The following is a 14,613-nucleotide window of genomic DNA, read 5'->3' as shown; positions in this document are numbered from 1 at the left end:
GCTCGGCTGAGCTGAAGGAGAAAGAAAATCAACACCAGCAAGCCACAGAAGTCAGATTAAAGCATTCAAGTTTGAAAGGGGAGAAAGAGGGAGCCAGTGAAGGTTTATGAGTGGGAGAGAGTGGATGTGAAAATAGCAGTTAGGGAAGAGGATTCTGGCACCTAGATGCAGGGCGAAGAAATCATGTCAATGAGACCCATTAGGGAGACCCCTGGGATCATCCTTGTGAGTGAGGGGAAGGGTAGTGGATTGAAGAGCAAATAGAAATGAGAGAAAGGAGAGAGACACGACTCTCCTTGTGTCTCTCCAGGATGTGGCACTGGAGAGCAGGATGGGACCTTTGTGTCATCTTGTCTAGCGTACTCCACAGAGCATGCATTTTATAGATGATAGGGTGTGACTTGTCCAGGGCCACTCACAGACTCAGTAGCAGTGCCATGGCTTGATTCCAGGACTCTCTGGCATGCCAGCCAGAACAGGAAGGTCAGTGCGCACTGCTGGATAATCGCCCCCCCCCCCGCCCTCCCATGTGGGGTATATGGCCGCTGATATGAGCTGACAGCAGAGCGAGCGGGTGGCAGAGGCACAGATACCTTCAGACGGCTGAGCTCCCTGCAGGCTCTCAGTCCTGGGCAGGTTCTGGAAAGGGGATGAAGCCTGTCCCTGATCTTCCCTGCCCTGGGGTCTTCCAATGCCCCCGTGTGAGCCAGGTCCACTACCCAGCCTAGACCACTCAGGCTGCTTTTGCCCCAGTTACCCCTCAGCAGGGACCCTTGAGAGAAGTTTGCAGGGGCCAGGAAGGAGGGGCATTCTGGGGAAGGTTGGAAGGAAAGAGGAGATTCCAGCAAATTAGGGGGCTCGTGTCCTTGGGCGACAAGGGTGGGGCAGCGCCCCTCCCATACACCGTCAGCCCCATTTATACCCAGAAGCACAGCCGCCGCCAGTGAGCATAGTTTATGCAGGCCCCCCAATTCAGACATGGCGAGGAGAGTTGCACAGCCTGGACACGATGTGTATTTACAGACACCAATATGCACCCATCTAGATACACACACATAGATGTACATGACCAGCATACACGTGCGTGCACATGTGCCCACAAAGAGCCATGCAAGCAAACAGATACAGGCAGTAAAATCCAGTGCCACAGTTCTCTGGCAAGTGGAACCAGGCTCCTCAAGGGAGAGTCCCCAAACAGTTGTGCAGGCTGGTCCTAGCCCTGGGGGAACGGGGGAATGGGGTTCATTGACTCCAAAATAAATCCGTCTCCTCTCCTGCTGGGAGAGAGAGGAGAATGGGAGCAGGGCCCTCCTAGGGAGTTGTGGCTCCTGCCTAGGGCTCCTCATGTCTTCCTGCACCCGAGTTTCACTGCCAGGACCCCTCCCCACACTGTGGGTTGGGCTAAGCAGCCTGGTTCCTGGACTCAGAGAACCTGACATTCATGAGGGCTGGAAGGATCCTTAGGGTCAAGTAGAGAAATGCCCTCTGGACAAATGGAGCCCAGAGATCCATAGTGAGTTAGGAGTTGTACCAGGGGCAGAAGCCAGGTCTCCATCCCAGCCCAGGGCTCTTTCCAGCACACAGAGCTGAGGCCAGCAAGGGCGTGGGGGCACTTCCGGAGGGGTCCCAGAGGAGTGTTAGGATGGACTCACAGAGCTCAGGCTGGGAGGGAGCAACAAACCCAGTTGAGAAGCAGCCAGTGGATAAGGGATCTCATGACACCATATCTCCGAAAAGGTTGTTCACCATCCAGAGACCAAGAGCTGGGGTGTAGGTGAACAGTCTGGCTGCCCCATCTCTAGGTTCCCTGTGCTGAACCAGCCACACTGCCCCTTCTCCTGAGAAGACGCAAATGACCTAGCCAAGGCTGAACCCTCCGCTCTGTGACCATCCTCCCCAGGCCACAGAAGGACTTTGGAGGGAGGACACAGTGCAAAGCAATCTCCCCTCCCCCACCAAGGCTTCCTCAGGATGGGCCAGGGCAGTGGGCAAGCTGGGCATACCTTCAGGCTGCAGTGCACAGCGGACTCGGGCGGGTACACAATGAAGTGACGCAAGGTGAAGCCAAAGCCATCCTGGAGACTTTTGTGCAGCAGCAGTGTCCTCGGCCCGTGCCAGGGGACAGGGCGCCCAGGAGAGCACCCATCTCTCGGGCCCAGTGGCAGCTGTGGGAGCACAGGGAGACAGGGCTGAGTGGCCGTGTCGCCCACACTCCGAAAGTCTGCACACTGCCTCCTGCAACCCAGAGTACCTGAGAGGGGCTGGAGGAGGTCCACTGGGCCCTGGGGTCCCAGGCACCCTCCTCTGCCCCTGACCTCCTCCTCAGCCCTTGAATCCTCTCTCATCCTCATCAGCCCAACAGCTTCTTTCCTCTTTATTCCCGCTCAATCCCCTCGTGATGGCTCTGCCTACAGGGAAATAATTCACTGCAGCGAGCCAGGTGTTGGTTCAGTTCAGTTCAATAAACATTCATTGAGCTCCTACTATATGCCAGGCACTGGACACACAGCTGTCCTCCCTGGGGATGCCTGCTGCTGTCTGAGCTCTTTCCTGCCACTGCAAAATCTCACACACACACACATATGCTGACACGGACACATCCACGGGCACTCATACACACAGAACACACTACAACACCCAGACAAGCACACTCACGTGCAGAGTACACACAGACACACAGATGAGTACACACACACACACTCTACATAGACACACAGACGTGTACACACACAGTCGCACATAATCAGTCTCATACACAGCACATGCTAGACATACAGACACACACATGCACAGACAGACTGGCCCAGACACGCATCCTTCAGGAACAGCAGCAGGAACAGGTGGGGTACCAGGAGCCATGACGGAGTGGACTGGACATCAGACAACTAACGGGACTTCCTGAGACTTGGGAGCCCAGCCCAGAGGCCTGGCTGGTTCACCGGAACTGAGTCGGGAAGGGGGTGTGGGGAGGGGCAGCCGGGGGGTTGGGGGGACCCTCTTCACTGCCCTCTGGCTGACCCGCTGGAATACTTGGGATTCCCCAGGATGACATGGCAGAAGGTGTCTGAAGACAAAGTTTTGGGGATACACAGGTATGCAAAAGGGAGAGAAAATGGACAGTGCCTGAGGAAGAGCTCTCTTCAGGTACCTTGCTTGTATACAGATGGGGAAAGTGGTAACAGGAGGGTGTCAGAGAGACATGTGCACAGGGAGACAGAGAGAAAATTGGAGAAGATGGAAGCCAAGGGCAGGCTACCCAGTGAAAAGCCAGGAGGCCTCCCTCAGGGAGGCTCTCCAACCTACGCCCCCACCTTGGGCAGCCTAACCTACCCCCTCAGAGGGCAAGAAGCTCCTCCACCCCCACCCTCAAGAGTCCCCAAACCCCTCATTCCTTGGCACCAGAAAGGTGGGGCTGGGGACCAAGAAAAGAAGCCCACCAGTTCTGGGGTGAGGAGCTCCCACTTCACTACTAAGTTCGCCTTTCTTCCCTATTTAATAGCTGGAGAAAGCTCAAATTTGCCACTCAAATGTAGTGCTACTAAGAAGTTCCTTCACGTATCCATCCACTCTCCTGTTCACACATCTGGTGGCAGGGAGGTGGCCCTGTGCCCAGTGCTATGCTAAGGATTTCTGCATCAGGTGGGAAGATTAAAGAAAAATATGACAGGCAAAAGGTTTGGTTCATACAGCCCCAGGGGACACAGCCAGGTGGGAGATACAAGGAGGCTGAGCAAAGCTCCAGGCCAGGTGACCTTTCTAACATATACACGTGGAAAACTACCTGGATGAGGTTGTGAGCTCTCTTGTCCTTGCAAGGGTCAAGCAAAAGCTGGACGACCCCCAGTCTAAAAGGTCTCAGCTGGGATTCCTGCACTGGGCTGGAGGTCCAGTGATGGCCCCTCAGCTCCTTCCACCTATGGTGATAGCCTGGACTCTCCCACTTAGACCCACAATACTGGGGGTGTCTGAGGAGCCCAGAGGAGAAAAGACTCTGGGAATTCTGCTGAGGTCTGAAATCCCCTGGATTTCCTATCTCTGTTGACTTGGCAAGGAACTTGCCAAGGAGAGAAGAGGGCCTCAGGGAACCCTCCACTGCCCCCTCCTTCAGAAGCCCCTGCTCCTCTCCAGTGTGGGTGGCCTCCCCAGCGCGTCCTCCACCCAGGCTCAGAGCTGAGGCTGTTTGCAGGGCCCATTGTTTTGCTGGTGTCCTGGATTAAGGTTTAAGCCACCAGCTGCCCCAGTGACGAGAAGTAGCTGAGACAGGTCCCCGCACGCCCCCCACACCTCCCCCAGCATACATCCTGCCTGGAGCTGCCAGGTGCCTGGGGGCAACGTTCCCTGGGGGGGCCTGCCCATAATCCAGGGCAATGGGAATGTCTTCTCTCAAGTCTCCTCCTCACTCAGGCACCACTGGTGCCCCCACCCTTATCTCAGCCTCTCCCTTTCCTCTTTCCCTTCCCTCCAGTCTCCCTTCCCCCATCCCTTCCACCCAAATGCCTGAGAATATCGGTGTGGTAATCCCTCTGCCACAGCTACCACACTCCTATCTGAAGAGGAGACACTGTAGCCACCATAAACAGCCAGATCTGGCAGCTCCCCTGTGGGAAGTTCTTCCTGAGGTTTAACCTCGATCTTTCATGCTATTATACATGCATGTTTCCTCTCCTCTTCTCTGACCTGGGACAACACTGGGTCTTGCTCTCATCTTGAGGGGGAGGAAGGTGCTAAATATAGAAACAGAGAAGGAGCCAGCAATGAAAACTAGAAAGCTGATTAGATTGGGAAGGGGTACAGCTCACATGCACCCCCAATTCTGCTGTCTGAGGTAGGCACAGAGACAGAGAATGGAGAAGGAGAGGCTCAGGAGACACAGAGACATCACTGATTAATGTTCTCCTGCCCTGGATCTATTTCCAAATGCTCCCACCCTCACTTCAGGAAAGAGACATCCAGAAATACCAACTGATTCTGGGAGAAGGGCAGACGGTCCCAGGGCCACAAATTAGACAGAACTAGACATGTGGTGGGGTTGGCAACACGAGGAACTGGAACCCAGGAGTCCTGCTCCTACCCCCCATCCCCCAGGAGCATAAAGAGGTCGTTGCAGGGAGCACAGCTGGGCATGGCGCCCACTATGACTCATGCCCTACCCGCCTGGTCGATCCTGGACTTCAGAAACACTGCTCCACCCCGCCCCCCACTCCTGCCCTCAGTCCTTATCCTGAGATCACTCCCTCTCTGCTGGGGCCCATTCTGCCGCCTCAACCTCCTTTGCCCACTAGAAAACCTTTGTGTGCCCCTGTGCCCAGGTCCCCTACCAGGGGGAGGACAGGGTGGTGCCCACCGCTCTACTTAGTGGCACCCCTGCCAGCCTCTGGCTCAGGGTTCCCGCCAGCCCAAACCCCTCTAAGATCCTAGATGCCCCAGTATCTCTTCAAACAACGCTGGTCCCTTCCATCCTTCCCCTGCCTGTAAACCAGGAGGCTCGAGCCCACTGGAGACCACCACTCAGACTGGGGTTTGTCACCCAGCACCCCTGGAAAAGCTCTCAGCCACAATCTCGCCACCGTCACCAGCATTTCCCCAGTTCCTCACTCACTCCCCATTCCTGGGCATTGGTTCTGGAATGCAGGGCACACACAGCTGAAAGATCGCAGGGAGTTGGTGGCCCAGTTCCACACACACACCTTCCCACGAGGGCTGCCCGGGCCCCTGCCCCTGCCCCGGGTCCCCACCCCCTCCGTGCTCACCCTGACCCGGCGCGACCCACTCGCGCGGCAGTCGCTGTAGTCGAGGTAGGGCAGCCAGAGGCAGCGCGGCTCTGGGGCGCTGCAGTCCACGCCGACGGCACGCTCCCAGCGCCAGTCCCGGGCCCCCGCGCGCTCCACGCGCCACACAGTGCTGCCCACGAGCGCCGCGGCCGGTAGTGGCCCCCGGGCCCGGCCGCCGCCCCGGGCCCATTCCACCGCGGGCCTGGCTTCCGGAGTGGGGCGCACCGTACGGGAGCCCACGGCCTCTCCTCGGCGCCCCGCGGGCGGCGTCCTCGTGCCCTCGGGCGGCAGGCGGGCCCCGGGGGTCCCCGCCTGCCCCGCGGAGCCACGGGCCCGGGGCCCAGAGGCCGCGAGGGGACAGACAGCCCGCGCAGACGGCGGCAGGACGGCTAGAGCGGCTCCGCGCCTCCCGCGCCTCCCCGCTGAGGGCGCCGAGCCGGGACAGGCCAGCGAGTCGCGCAGGGCAGACACCTCCCCCTCCGGGGCGGCCCCAAAGCGCGGCCGCCCCGTCCCACACACATACACACCCACACACACAGCGCCTCCGCAGTCACACACTGCGCACCCTGTACAGGTACACAGGTACACACCCCCCCTCATCCTCCCACTCACACAAAAACTCACACTGGCCCCCGCAGGTACTCCTTCCAGTGCACAGGGCGCCTACCTTCCTGTGCGCAGAAAAACACACATTCACACGTGTTCTCACATAGATGCTCACACAAACACACCCTACCTCCCCAGTACACACATCCATACACTCCACACCCTTCCAGACACACACGTTCACTCACTCTCCCTCTGTCCACATACCCCACAGAAACACACACATCAACACACTATTCCCCTCACACACACACTGTGTGTGGCCATCCTTCTGTATGCACACACACTTGGGACACCATGCATATATGGAACACACACCCCACAGAGCAAGCATTCCCACTGTGTACTTAAAAGCATGCTAGACCCCCCACATACCCACCCATACCCCACAGAGATACCCACAAACCACACACACACTGCTCAGCACAGAGTGTAGCGCTCACACTCATAACACCCACCAGATATTCACTAAGGCTGCAGGTGGGGCCTGACTGACCCTTTTCCCCAGGCCCCCCGCCCATTCACTCTGTCCATTGGGGCCACCACCAAGCTGACAATGGGCTCCAAGCTGCCTCCCCACCCTGGCCTCGTGCTCATTTGAGTCAGACAGGAAGCCCATGTTGATGGCAGACCCTGACCTCCTCCCCTTCCTGACTCTCTCCATTCCTAGGCCCCTTGGGGGCCAGGGGGAGCTGACAGAGGCCTTAACGAGTAGGTGTTTAATAGCCACCATCACTTCTATCCCACTTGACTGTTCAGCTGTTCAGTGTGCTTCCCACCATACCCCCTACACCGCCCCCCCCACCCCTCCACCCCCCGACTGTGACCTGGAGCCACTGCTATGGCTCAATTTTCACAGAAGCAAACTGAGGCCCAAGAGCGCCCAGCTTATTATGGCAGCACTGGGACTCCAAGCCCAGAGCCCCTCACTCCAACTCTGAATCTTACTCCCAAATTCTAGCCAGCAGCCAGGGAAGGGAGGCTGGGGGCCTGGGTAGGTGGAGGCAGTCCAGCTCAACCCTGCTGCCAAATCCAGAAGTCTGAGGAGGAAGAGTTCTAGTTCTGGGTCCTTGGGAGCAACTACCAGAAGTGAGATAGGAGCAGAAAAGTTGGCTCCCTCATTCCGTCACCTGTTCCACCTGTTCCTTGTTCCCAACAAGGACAGCCCTGGAAGGTAGGGGAGGTAGGGGAGCAACGTGGAGGGGCACAGGGAGGAGAGAGGAGGGAGTCTGGGGGCAGAGGGAGGAGAACTAGAGGACCATAGGGGTGGGTAGGAGAGAGGGAGGGAGAAGGAAGGGAGGAGGAAGGGTGAGGCGTGTGGGGGGCCAGGGAGTGTTTTTGTTCTCCTGTTTCCTGTTTGCGGCTTTCTGGGCCCCCTGTGCTGGACTGGACCCCCACCCCCTCCCTGGCGGAAGCCAGACGGGAAGAGCAAGGCTGCCACCAGCGCTGAGTCAGGAGGGCTTAAGGGCAGAGCAGGGAAAGGACCGCAGTCAGGGGAGCAGAACGCATGACATCTCCATCAGCAAGCACCCTCTGCTGCTCCTCAATCACTAGAAAACCAAGGATCTGAGTCAGGCCCCCTCCTGCCCTTGCTGCCCTAAGCCTCTCTGTCATGCCCCCCAATGGCCAGGTGCTCATAGACCAGCTAGAAGCACCACCAAGATGTCCTCAGCCATGTTAGACTTTTAGGCCCCAAGCAGAGAAAAAGGGCCACGAGGATGTCCTCGCCCAGAGTCTGGCCTGGCCTCTCAGCAAGCAGCCAGTCCTTCCAGCTACCTAACTTCCTTTCCTCTTGCTTCAATTCAGTCCCTGGTTCTGAGGAAATGGAGTGACTCTCCCACCTCATGCCCCATCTCTTGGCCAACACGGGATTCTGTGTCCAACGGTGCAGAGACCTGGGAAACGATGAGCCATAGATGATGTCCATTTCCTGCCCTCTAACCTGAAAGGAGCAGGCAGCAAGACTCCACAAAGGAGGTTAACAGCCTGGTCCAACACAAACCTGCACCTTCCCCACCCTACCCCAGCTGCCTCTACAGGGATGTCAGGAGGGGGGTGTACATAGTAGGGCCTCCAAGGTTGAACATAGTTTGAATAAATGATCCTCCAGGCCTGGGGAGCCTCTCAGCCACCTCCCCCATTTCCTCTGGGAAAGGAATGTGGGGTGGGCCCCAGAGGGTGTTGGGGGAGGGGTGAAGGGCTGGGAAATACCAGGCGTAGCTGAGATTCTATTCCAAGCCTTCCTGCCTAGTGTGAGTCCTCCTTCCCTACACCCTCCCCAGCTTCCTCCTCCCAAGTCAGGAATTACCCCGCTGAGAAGTCCCTCCCATCATCCTCTAGTTTGACCAGCTTGCAAAATCCATTCAACCTTATCTTCCTGAGGGTCTTTGGGACAGATCTTGGGAGCCATACCTCCAAGGGGAGGGCATCCAGTCTTCTTCTCTCCAAATGAGATAATCATCCTTTACTGCTTGAAAGCGCTTTCACTTTATCTTATTTGACCCCTACTTTAAGAATTGGATGTGCAGGGATTGTTTTATACCCATTTTTCAGGTGTAAAAAGTGAGGGTCAAAGAGGACAAATGACTAGTTCAGAGTCTCACTTTTACTAAAGGGTAGCTTGGGCTGGAGGAGCGCAAGACTGCAGGGGCCAGCCTGCCAATCAGGAACTGAGGAAAAGGAGAGCATCCTCGTCTCAAAGGTCAGGGGATATGAGAAGGAGGGAAACTGATCACTTTGAAGGGTGAAGTGGTTCAGGAAGTGAGAGAGAGGGACTGGGGGTCAATTTGCCTGCTTTTCCTTCTTCTAGTTTGCTTAGTGCCTCCTCCCAGAATGTTGGCCCCGAACCACAACACAAATAATGTCCCCTACCCCAAGAGAATGACCTGGCACGTATGAAGCTTTGACTGGTCCCATACTTAAACACCTCCTGCACACCACCAAACGCAGATCTGTAACCACCCCACAACATCACACCCAGACAGAGCAAATCCTCCACCAGTCATGTCCATCCCAGGCATGCAGGCAATGTGATACCCAAGGCATCTTGCCTGCCCACGCCTGGGCCTCTGACCCATGCTCCAGTCTCCTCGCTCAAGGGCGGCCGCCCCCTCAATCCTCCTCCACCCTTTTGCCCCATTCAGATGCCTGGTTCCCGGCACCATTTGTGTACAGGCCTGACATGCCCCAACAAGCCAAGCTGATGAGCCGGCCCAGCAAGCCTGAGTCTCCCCAACACCCTCAATGTGCAGCTAACCCCTTGTCACCGGGAGCCTGGGGACCTCACACTCGGTATGTACTCTCACGAGCAGGGGGAGTTCAAAGGGTCTCTCCAGACCAGTGCTCTCCCTCTCCAGAGCCAAGCTTGCCCTCAGTTGTGGTGGTTGTGACATTCCCTTCCCGCCCTCAAACTGGGCCAGAGCCAAGGAAGGCTGGGGGAGGGGATGGTGAGAGAAAGGGGAGGAGGAAGCACTTGCGATGCCAGAAATCCCATTGTTATCTCAAGGAGGGACCAACGTGATCCCAAGCAGCACAGAATCCCCTCTGTTGTCAGTGGCAGCATGACCCAGGGGAGAGTACCTGAGCTCTGCAGTCCAGACTCTGGGTCTGAGTCCCGTCTCTACCACTTTCTGGCTGTGAGACCTTGTCCAAGTTACTTATCCTCTTTGAGTCTCAGTTCCTCACCAGTAAACTGGGAAGGACAGTAATTCCCACCTCATAGATTGTTGGGATAATTAAGCAAATTAAAGAAAGTCTTTAGCACAGGCCCTAAGCACATAGTAGGCATTTAATAAACACAAGCGTTTTTTGTTCTTTTCTCTTTTCCTGTTTAAAAAAAAAAATTGTTGAGGTACAATTAACATACAACATTATATTAGTTCCAGGTGTACAACAGAGTAATTCAAAATGTGTATCCATTGTGAAATGATCACCACAGTAAGTCTGATTAACAGTGTCATCATCTAGTTGCAGAATTTCTTTCTTGTGATGAGAACGTTTAAGATCTACTCTCTTGGCAATTTCAAATATGCAATGCTGTATTATTAACTATAGTCACCACGCTGCACATTGCATCCCTATGACTTCATTATTTTAGAACTGGCAGTTTATATCTTCTGATTCCCTTCACCTACTTGGCCAGCCCCATGACACCCCCACCCCCACTCCCACCTCTGGCAACCACCAATCTGTCCGCTATGAGCTTGGAGGGGTTTTTTGTTTTTTGCATTTTTTAAAGATTCCACATATAAGTGAGATCATATGGTGTATGTCTTTCTCTGTCTGACTTACTTCACTTAGCATAATGCCCTCAAGGTCGATGCAAGCTGTTTTATTGTCTTTTGAATATTCATACTGTCACACACCCAACAACATTTACATTGAGACATGCAGACAACTCAGCCACATGTACACAAAGACACGGTGACACATCAGACGCTTACGGAGGTCCACACAGAGCGAGGTGAACCCACTCACATGTGTATCACCACCACTCCCCCCTGCTAGCCCCTTACAGGCTCCTTTACGCCCCAATTTCCCCCAAGCAGGAAGGAATCATCAGGAGCCCCATTCCATCACAACTCTTGGGTAGGCCCAGAACCTTGTCTTGTAGACCCTTTGGGAGTGGGGAAGGGCTGGGCAACGTGAGACCACAGGATGGGGCCTGCTCCCAGCAGGGAAGGAACTTGGCAAAGGTGCCAAGCTGGCAGGGCCTTTCCCAGGAAAAGAGCCAGTTCCCTCCTCAGAGACAGCAAAGGGAGGGGAGACTACAGATGAGCATCTTTCCTCATGGTGGGAAATGAGCACTTGCAGAAAAGGGTGAGTCTGGAGCCAGCCACAAAGTAAACAGCAGGACCATTGCCTAGGCAACCGTGGGCCAGCATGGGCCAGGGCCCACCACAAGCCCTCTCCACCCCCTTTTACTCCACTCAGCAGCCCCTTGATGTCTCAGTACATGCCCTCCACGTAGCCATTCTGGTCTCTGGGCCTGTCTGGGAACTCCCCAAAGGGAAGAGCCTATATCTCCTCCATCAGACTGGGAGCTCCCTGACAGCAGGGCTTGGATTTTGTTTTGGGGGTTTTGGGCCCATATTAATCTAGGGTCTCCCAAAGGTCATGGCCTGTGTCTTTCCCCTTAGATTGGAGACTGCTCAAGGCCATGGCCTTAGTTTCCCCCATTAGGCTGAGCGCTTTCTAAGAACAACAGCTACTGAATTTTGAGAAATGGATTTGTGCTACTAGAGTATTTTGTACGTAGTAGGCTCTCAACAATTATTCGTTGATGGCAAGGATGTGGAGAAATTGGAACACTTGTGCATTGCTGGTGGAAATGCAAAATGGTGCCGTTGCTGTGAAAAACAGCATGGCAGTTACTCAAAAAATTAAATATAGATTTATCCTATGATCCAGCGATTCCACTTCTGGCTATTTACCCAAAAGAAGCAAAAGCACGGACTTGAACAAATACGTGTACACCCATGTTCATAGCAGCATTATTCACAACACCCCAAAGGTGGAAACAATCCAAATGTCCATCAGCAGATAAATGGATAAAGAAAATGTAGTATACAATGGAATTTTTAAAAGGAAGGAAATTATGACACCTGCTACAACATGGATAAACCTTGAAGACATTATGCTAAGTGAAATAAGCCAGACACAAAAGGACAGATATTGTACAATTCCACTAAATATGAGATACCTAGATTCAGAGACACAACATATTAATAGAATGATGGCTGCCAGGGGTTGGGGGAAAGGGAAATGAAAGTTAATGTTTAATGGGCATAGAGTTTCAGTCTGGGAAGATGAAAAGTTCTGCAGATGAAAGTTCTGCAGATGGATGACGGTGATGAACATACTTAATGCCACCAAACTGTACACTTAAAAATGGTACTTTTATATTATATATATTTTGCTACAATAAAAAAAATGGCAAGGTCAGAATTCAAACGGGAAAAAATTGTTTTTGGAAGAAGATGGAACAAAGGAACAGGTCTCCCATTGAGGCCCAGGAGCAGGCCCTGCCAACAGAGGTTATCCTTCCTGCCTGGAGAACCTTTCCCTCCCATCCCTCTCCACTGTGCCTTCTCAGACACCCTATTGTCATCTTTGGGGTTCTAGTAGTCTCCACACAGGGGAGATCTCAGACTGCCAGGGGAGTCTGAACCTTGCACACAGTAGGTCCTTAGCGTTGAGAGGACCTAACATCTATCGGAGGCTGGACTGATGGAGGCCCAAACTCTTGGGATGCCATATCCCACGATATCAGGGCCTTGAGAGAGTTTTCCTAGCAAAAGCCAGGCTAAATGTGGGGTTCCTGCCTACTGAGGGCTGACCCCAGCCAGCACACGTTTATTCCAAGCCTACATATGCTTACAAACTACCCGTCTCTCACACACACACACACACACACACACACACACACACCAAGGTTGTGCACGCAGAGGTAAGTTCCTGCTCTCAATGCACACACTCGGAGAAACACGCCTACACACTGAAGGATGTAGTCTTGTCAGACAAGCAGGTCCCATGTGCAGCAGAGCCCCCTGCTGGCCCAGGTCTGGCACACTTATTGCCCTCACAGCCCAGAGTGGGCAGGCTGTCCTCATTCTCTCCATCCTGCCTGCCTCTCCGCCATTGTATTCCCCAGGCCCCTCAGCCCCCAGCCACGCCCCAGGAGCACCCCTCTCCGACTTGTACAGAGGAGCAAGGTCCCCTGCAGAAGGACAGAGCAACTGTGGGACCTTAAAGAGGGTTTCCATTTGGTCAAGGAGTACTAGAGCAGAGACTCTTAGATTGTGTTAAGGGCAGTCATTCCTGGAAGCAGAACGCCTACAATGCCTCTTCCCCAAAATTATCATATCCATTCTCCAATTCCACACTGGAAAGCTCATTTCAGAGGAGACTATGGGAGAACTCTGGGAGTGGCTTTCTCTATGGTCCCACATACCCCTGTCCAGAAGTTCTGTTGTCTGACCACCTGAGCAGAGAGAACAGGTGCACCCACTGATTTCTTTCAAGGGAGAGCTCAGTCTTAGTCAAGCTGAGACCACATGCCCTCCCAGGGCAGGTCTCAGCAGATTCTAAAAGTCTTCCCCAGGGCACTTGGGGCTCTCTGTGGAGAGAGGCTCTCAGCCCCACCCCTGAAACCACCCACCCCCTCACGCTGGCCCTGCCTGACCTGCTCTGGTCATCTCTTCACCCCACCTAGGAGCTGAATCTCTCCCTAATCCAGCCCATGATGCCCCTGAATCTCTCCCTAATTCCAGCCCAGAGGCAGCTGGAAGGGTGGAAAGTGTGGTAGCTCTGCAGGGACAAACAACTTCCCACGGCTTCTGCTCATGAGGGAGCTGGGATGGTTTCTGGGCTGGGCTCTGTGGTCAGAACTAGATGGCATTGCCTTTGGCCCCAGATCCTACCTCTCACCAGTTTGCCTGGCTCCATGTTAATATTTGTTGAACCCTTACTATATGCCAGGCACACTGCCCATGCATTACCTCATTTAAGAGCAGAGCAGCCTCTGGGGATAAATGTGACACACATACCACCCCGGCCCTTTGCCACCCCAGTCCACCCCTAGTCTGGTGCTAAATGGGGAATGTTGGGCTGAGCCACAGGAGGCCGGCGAGAGAGAGCACTGTCCCAGCATCAAGAGGGCTGACATGGAGAAAGGGTCACACTTGCCATTGGTTTTAGCCCTAGCCCTTTTCTGGCTATGTGACCTCAAGGTCACACAGGTTTCCTTATCTCTTCAACTACAAAATGAAGCACGGGATAGCAGCCTGACAAAATTGCTGGGAAAGCACTCTGGGAACTAATAAATGGGAGGTGCTTTAGCCCGAACCCTAGACTCCACCCATTACAGAATGGACCTTGTTTTCCAAATGTCTCCTGAGTCCACCCATTTCAACATGTCCACCGTTCTGTTCCAAGGCACCCTCACTCATCTGGGCCCCGGACAGTCCAAACTAATTGTTTTACTATTTTGACCACCAGACTCTGTGGGACATGACTCCAGGCTCCACACCCACCAAACCCCTTTTCTCTGTGCTCCAGCTACCCTGGCCTCCTTCCAGTTCCTTTAAGGACCAGGCACCCTTCCAGCCTCAGGTCCTTTGCACATGCTGTTTCTGGAATGCTGTTCTCCCTTCCCCAGCTCCCTCCCTGCCTCACCAACCCACACCTTAATTAACTCCTAACCATCCTGTAGTTCTCAGCAAAAAAAAGTCACTTC

The 14,613-nt window shown here is 54.4% G+C and overlaps 1 protein-coding gene across 9 annotated transcripts in view; it reads right to left on the bottom strand.

Moving 5' to 3' along the window:
- ARHGAP23 (Rho GTPase activating protein 23) overlaps nt 1-14,613 on the bottom strand; it is a 74,907-nt gene that overhangs the window by 41,120 nt on the left and 19,174 nt on the right. For 4 of the 9 annotated variants that reach the window (XM_081028853.1, XM_081028849.1, XM_081028852.1 and 1 more), the window contains exon 2: nt 2,004-2,165. The exons of 2 other annotated variants lie outside the window; for them this stretch is intronic. In XM_081028853.1, the coding sequence (XP_080884979.1) occupies nt 2,004-2,165 (162 nt within the window). Of the gene's footprint in view, nt 1-2,003; nt 2,166-5,750; nt 5,869-14,613 lie in introns of those variants that run through there. 3 more of the 9 variants (XM_081028857.1, XM_081028851.1, XM_081028855.1) reach the window with 2 other exon arrangements.

This window comes from Rhinolophus hipposideros, assembly GCF_964194185.1.
Source record: "Rhinolophus hipposideros genome assembly, chromosome: 20".
Classification (NCBI taxonomy): domain Eukaryota; kingdom Metazoa; phylum Chordata; class Mammalia; order Chiroptera; family Rhinolophidae; genus Rhinolophus; species Rhinolophus hipposideros.
This window is presented reverse-complemented; position numbering and strand designations above follow the sequence as displayed.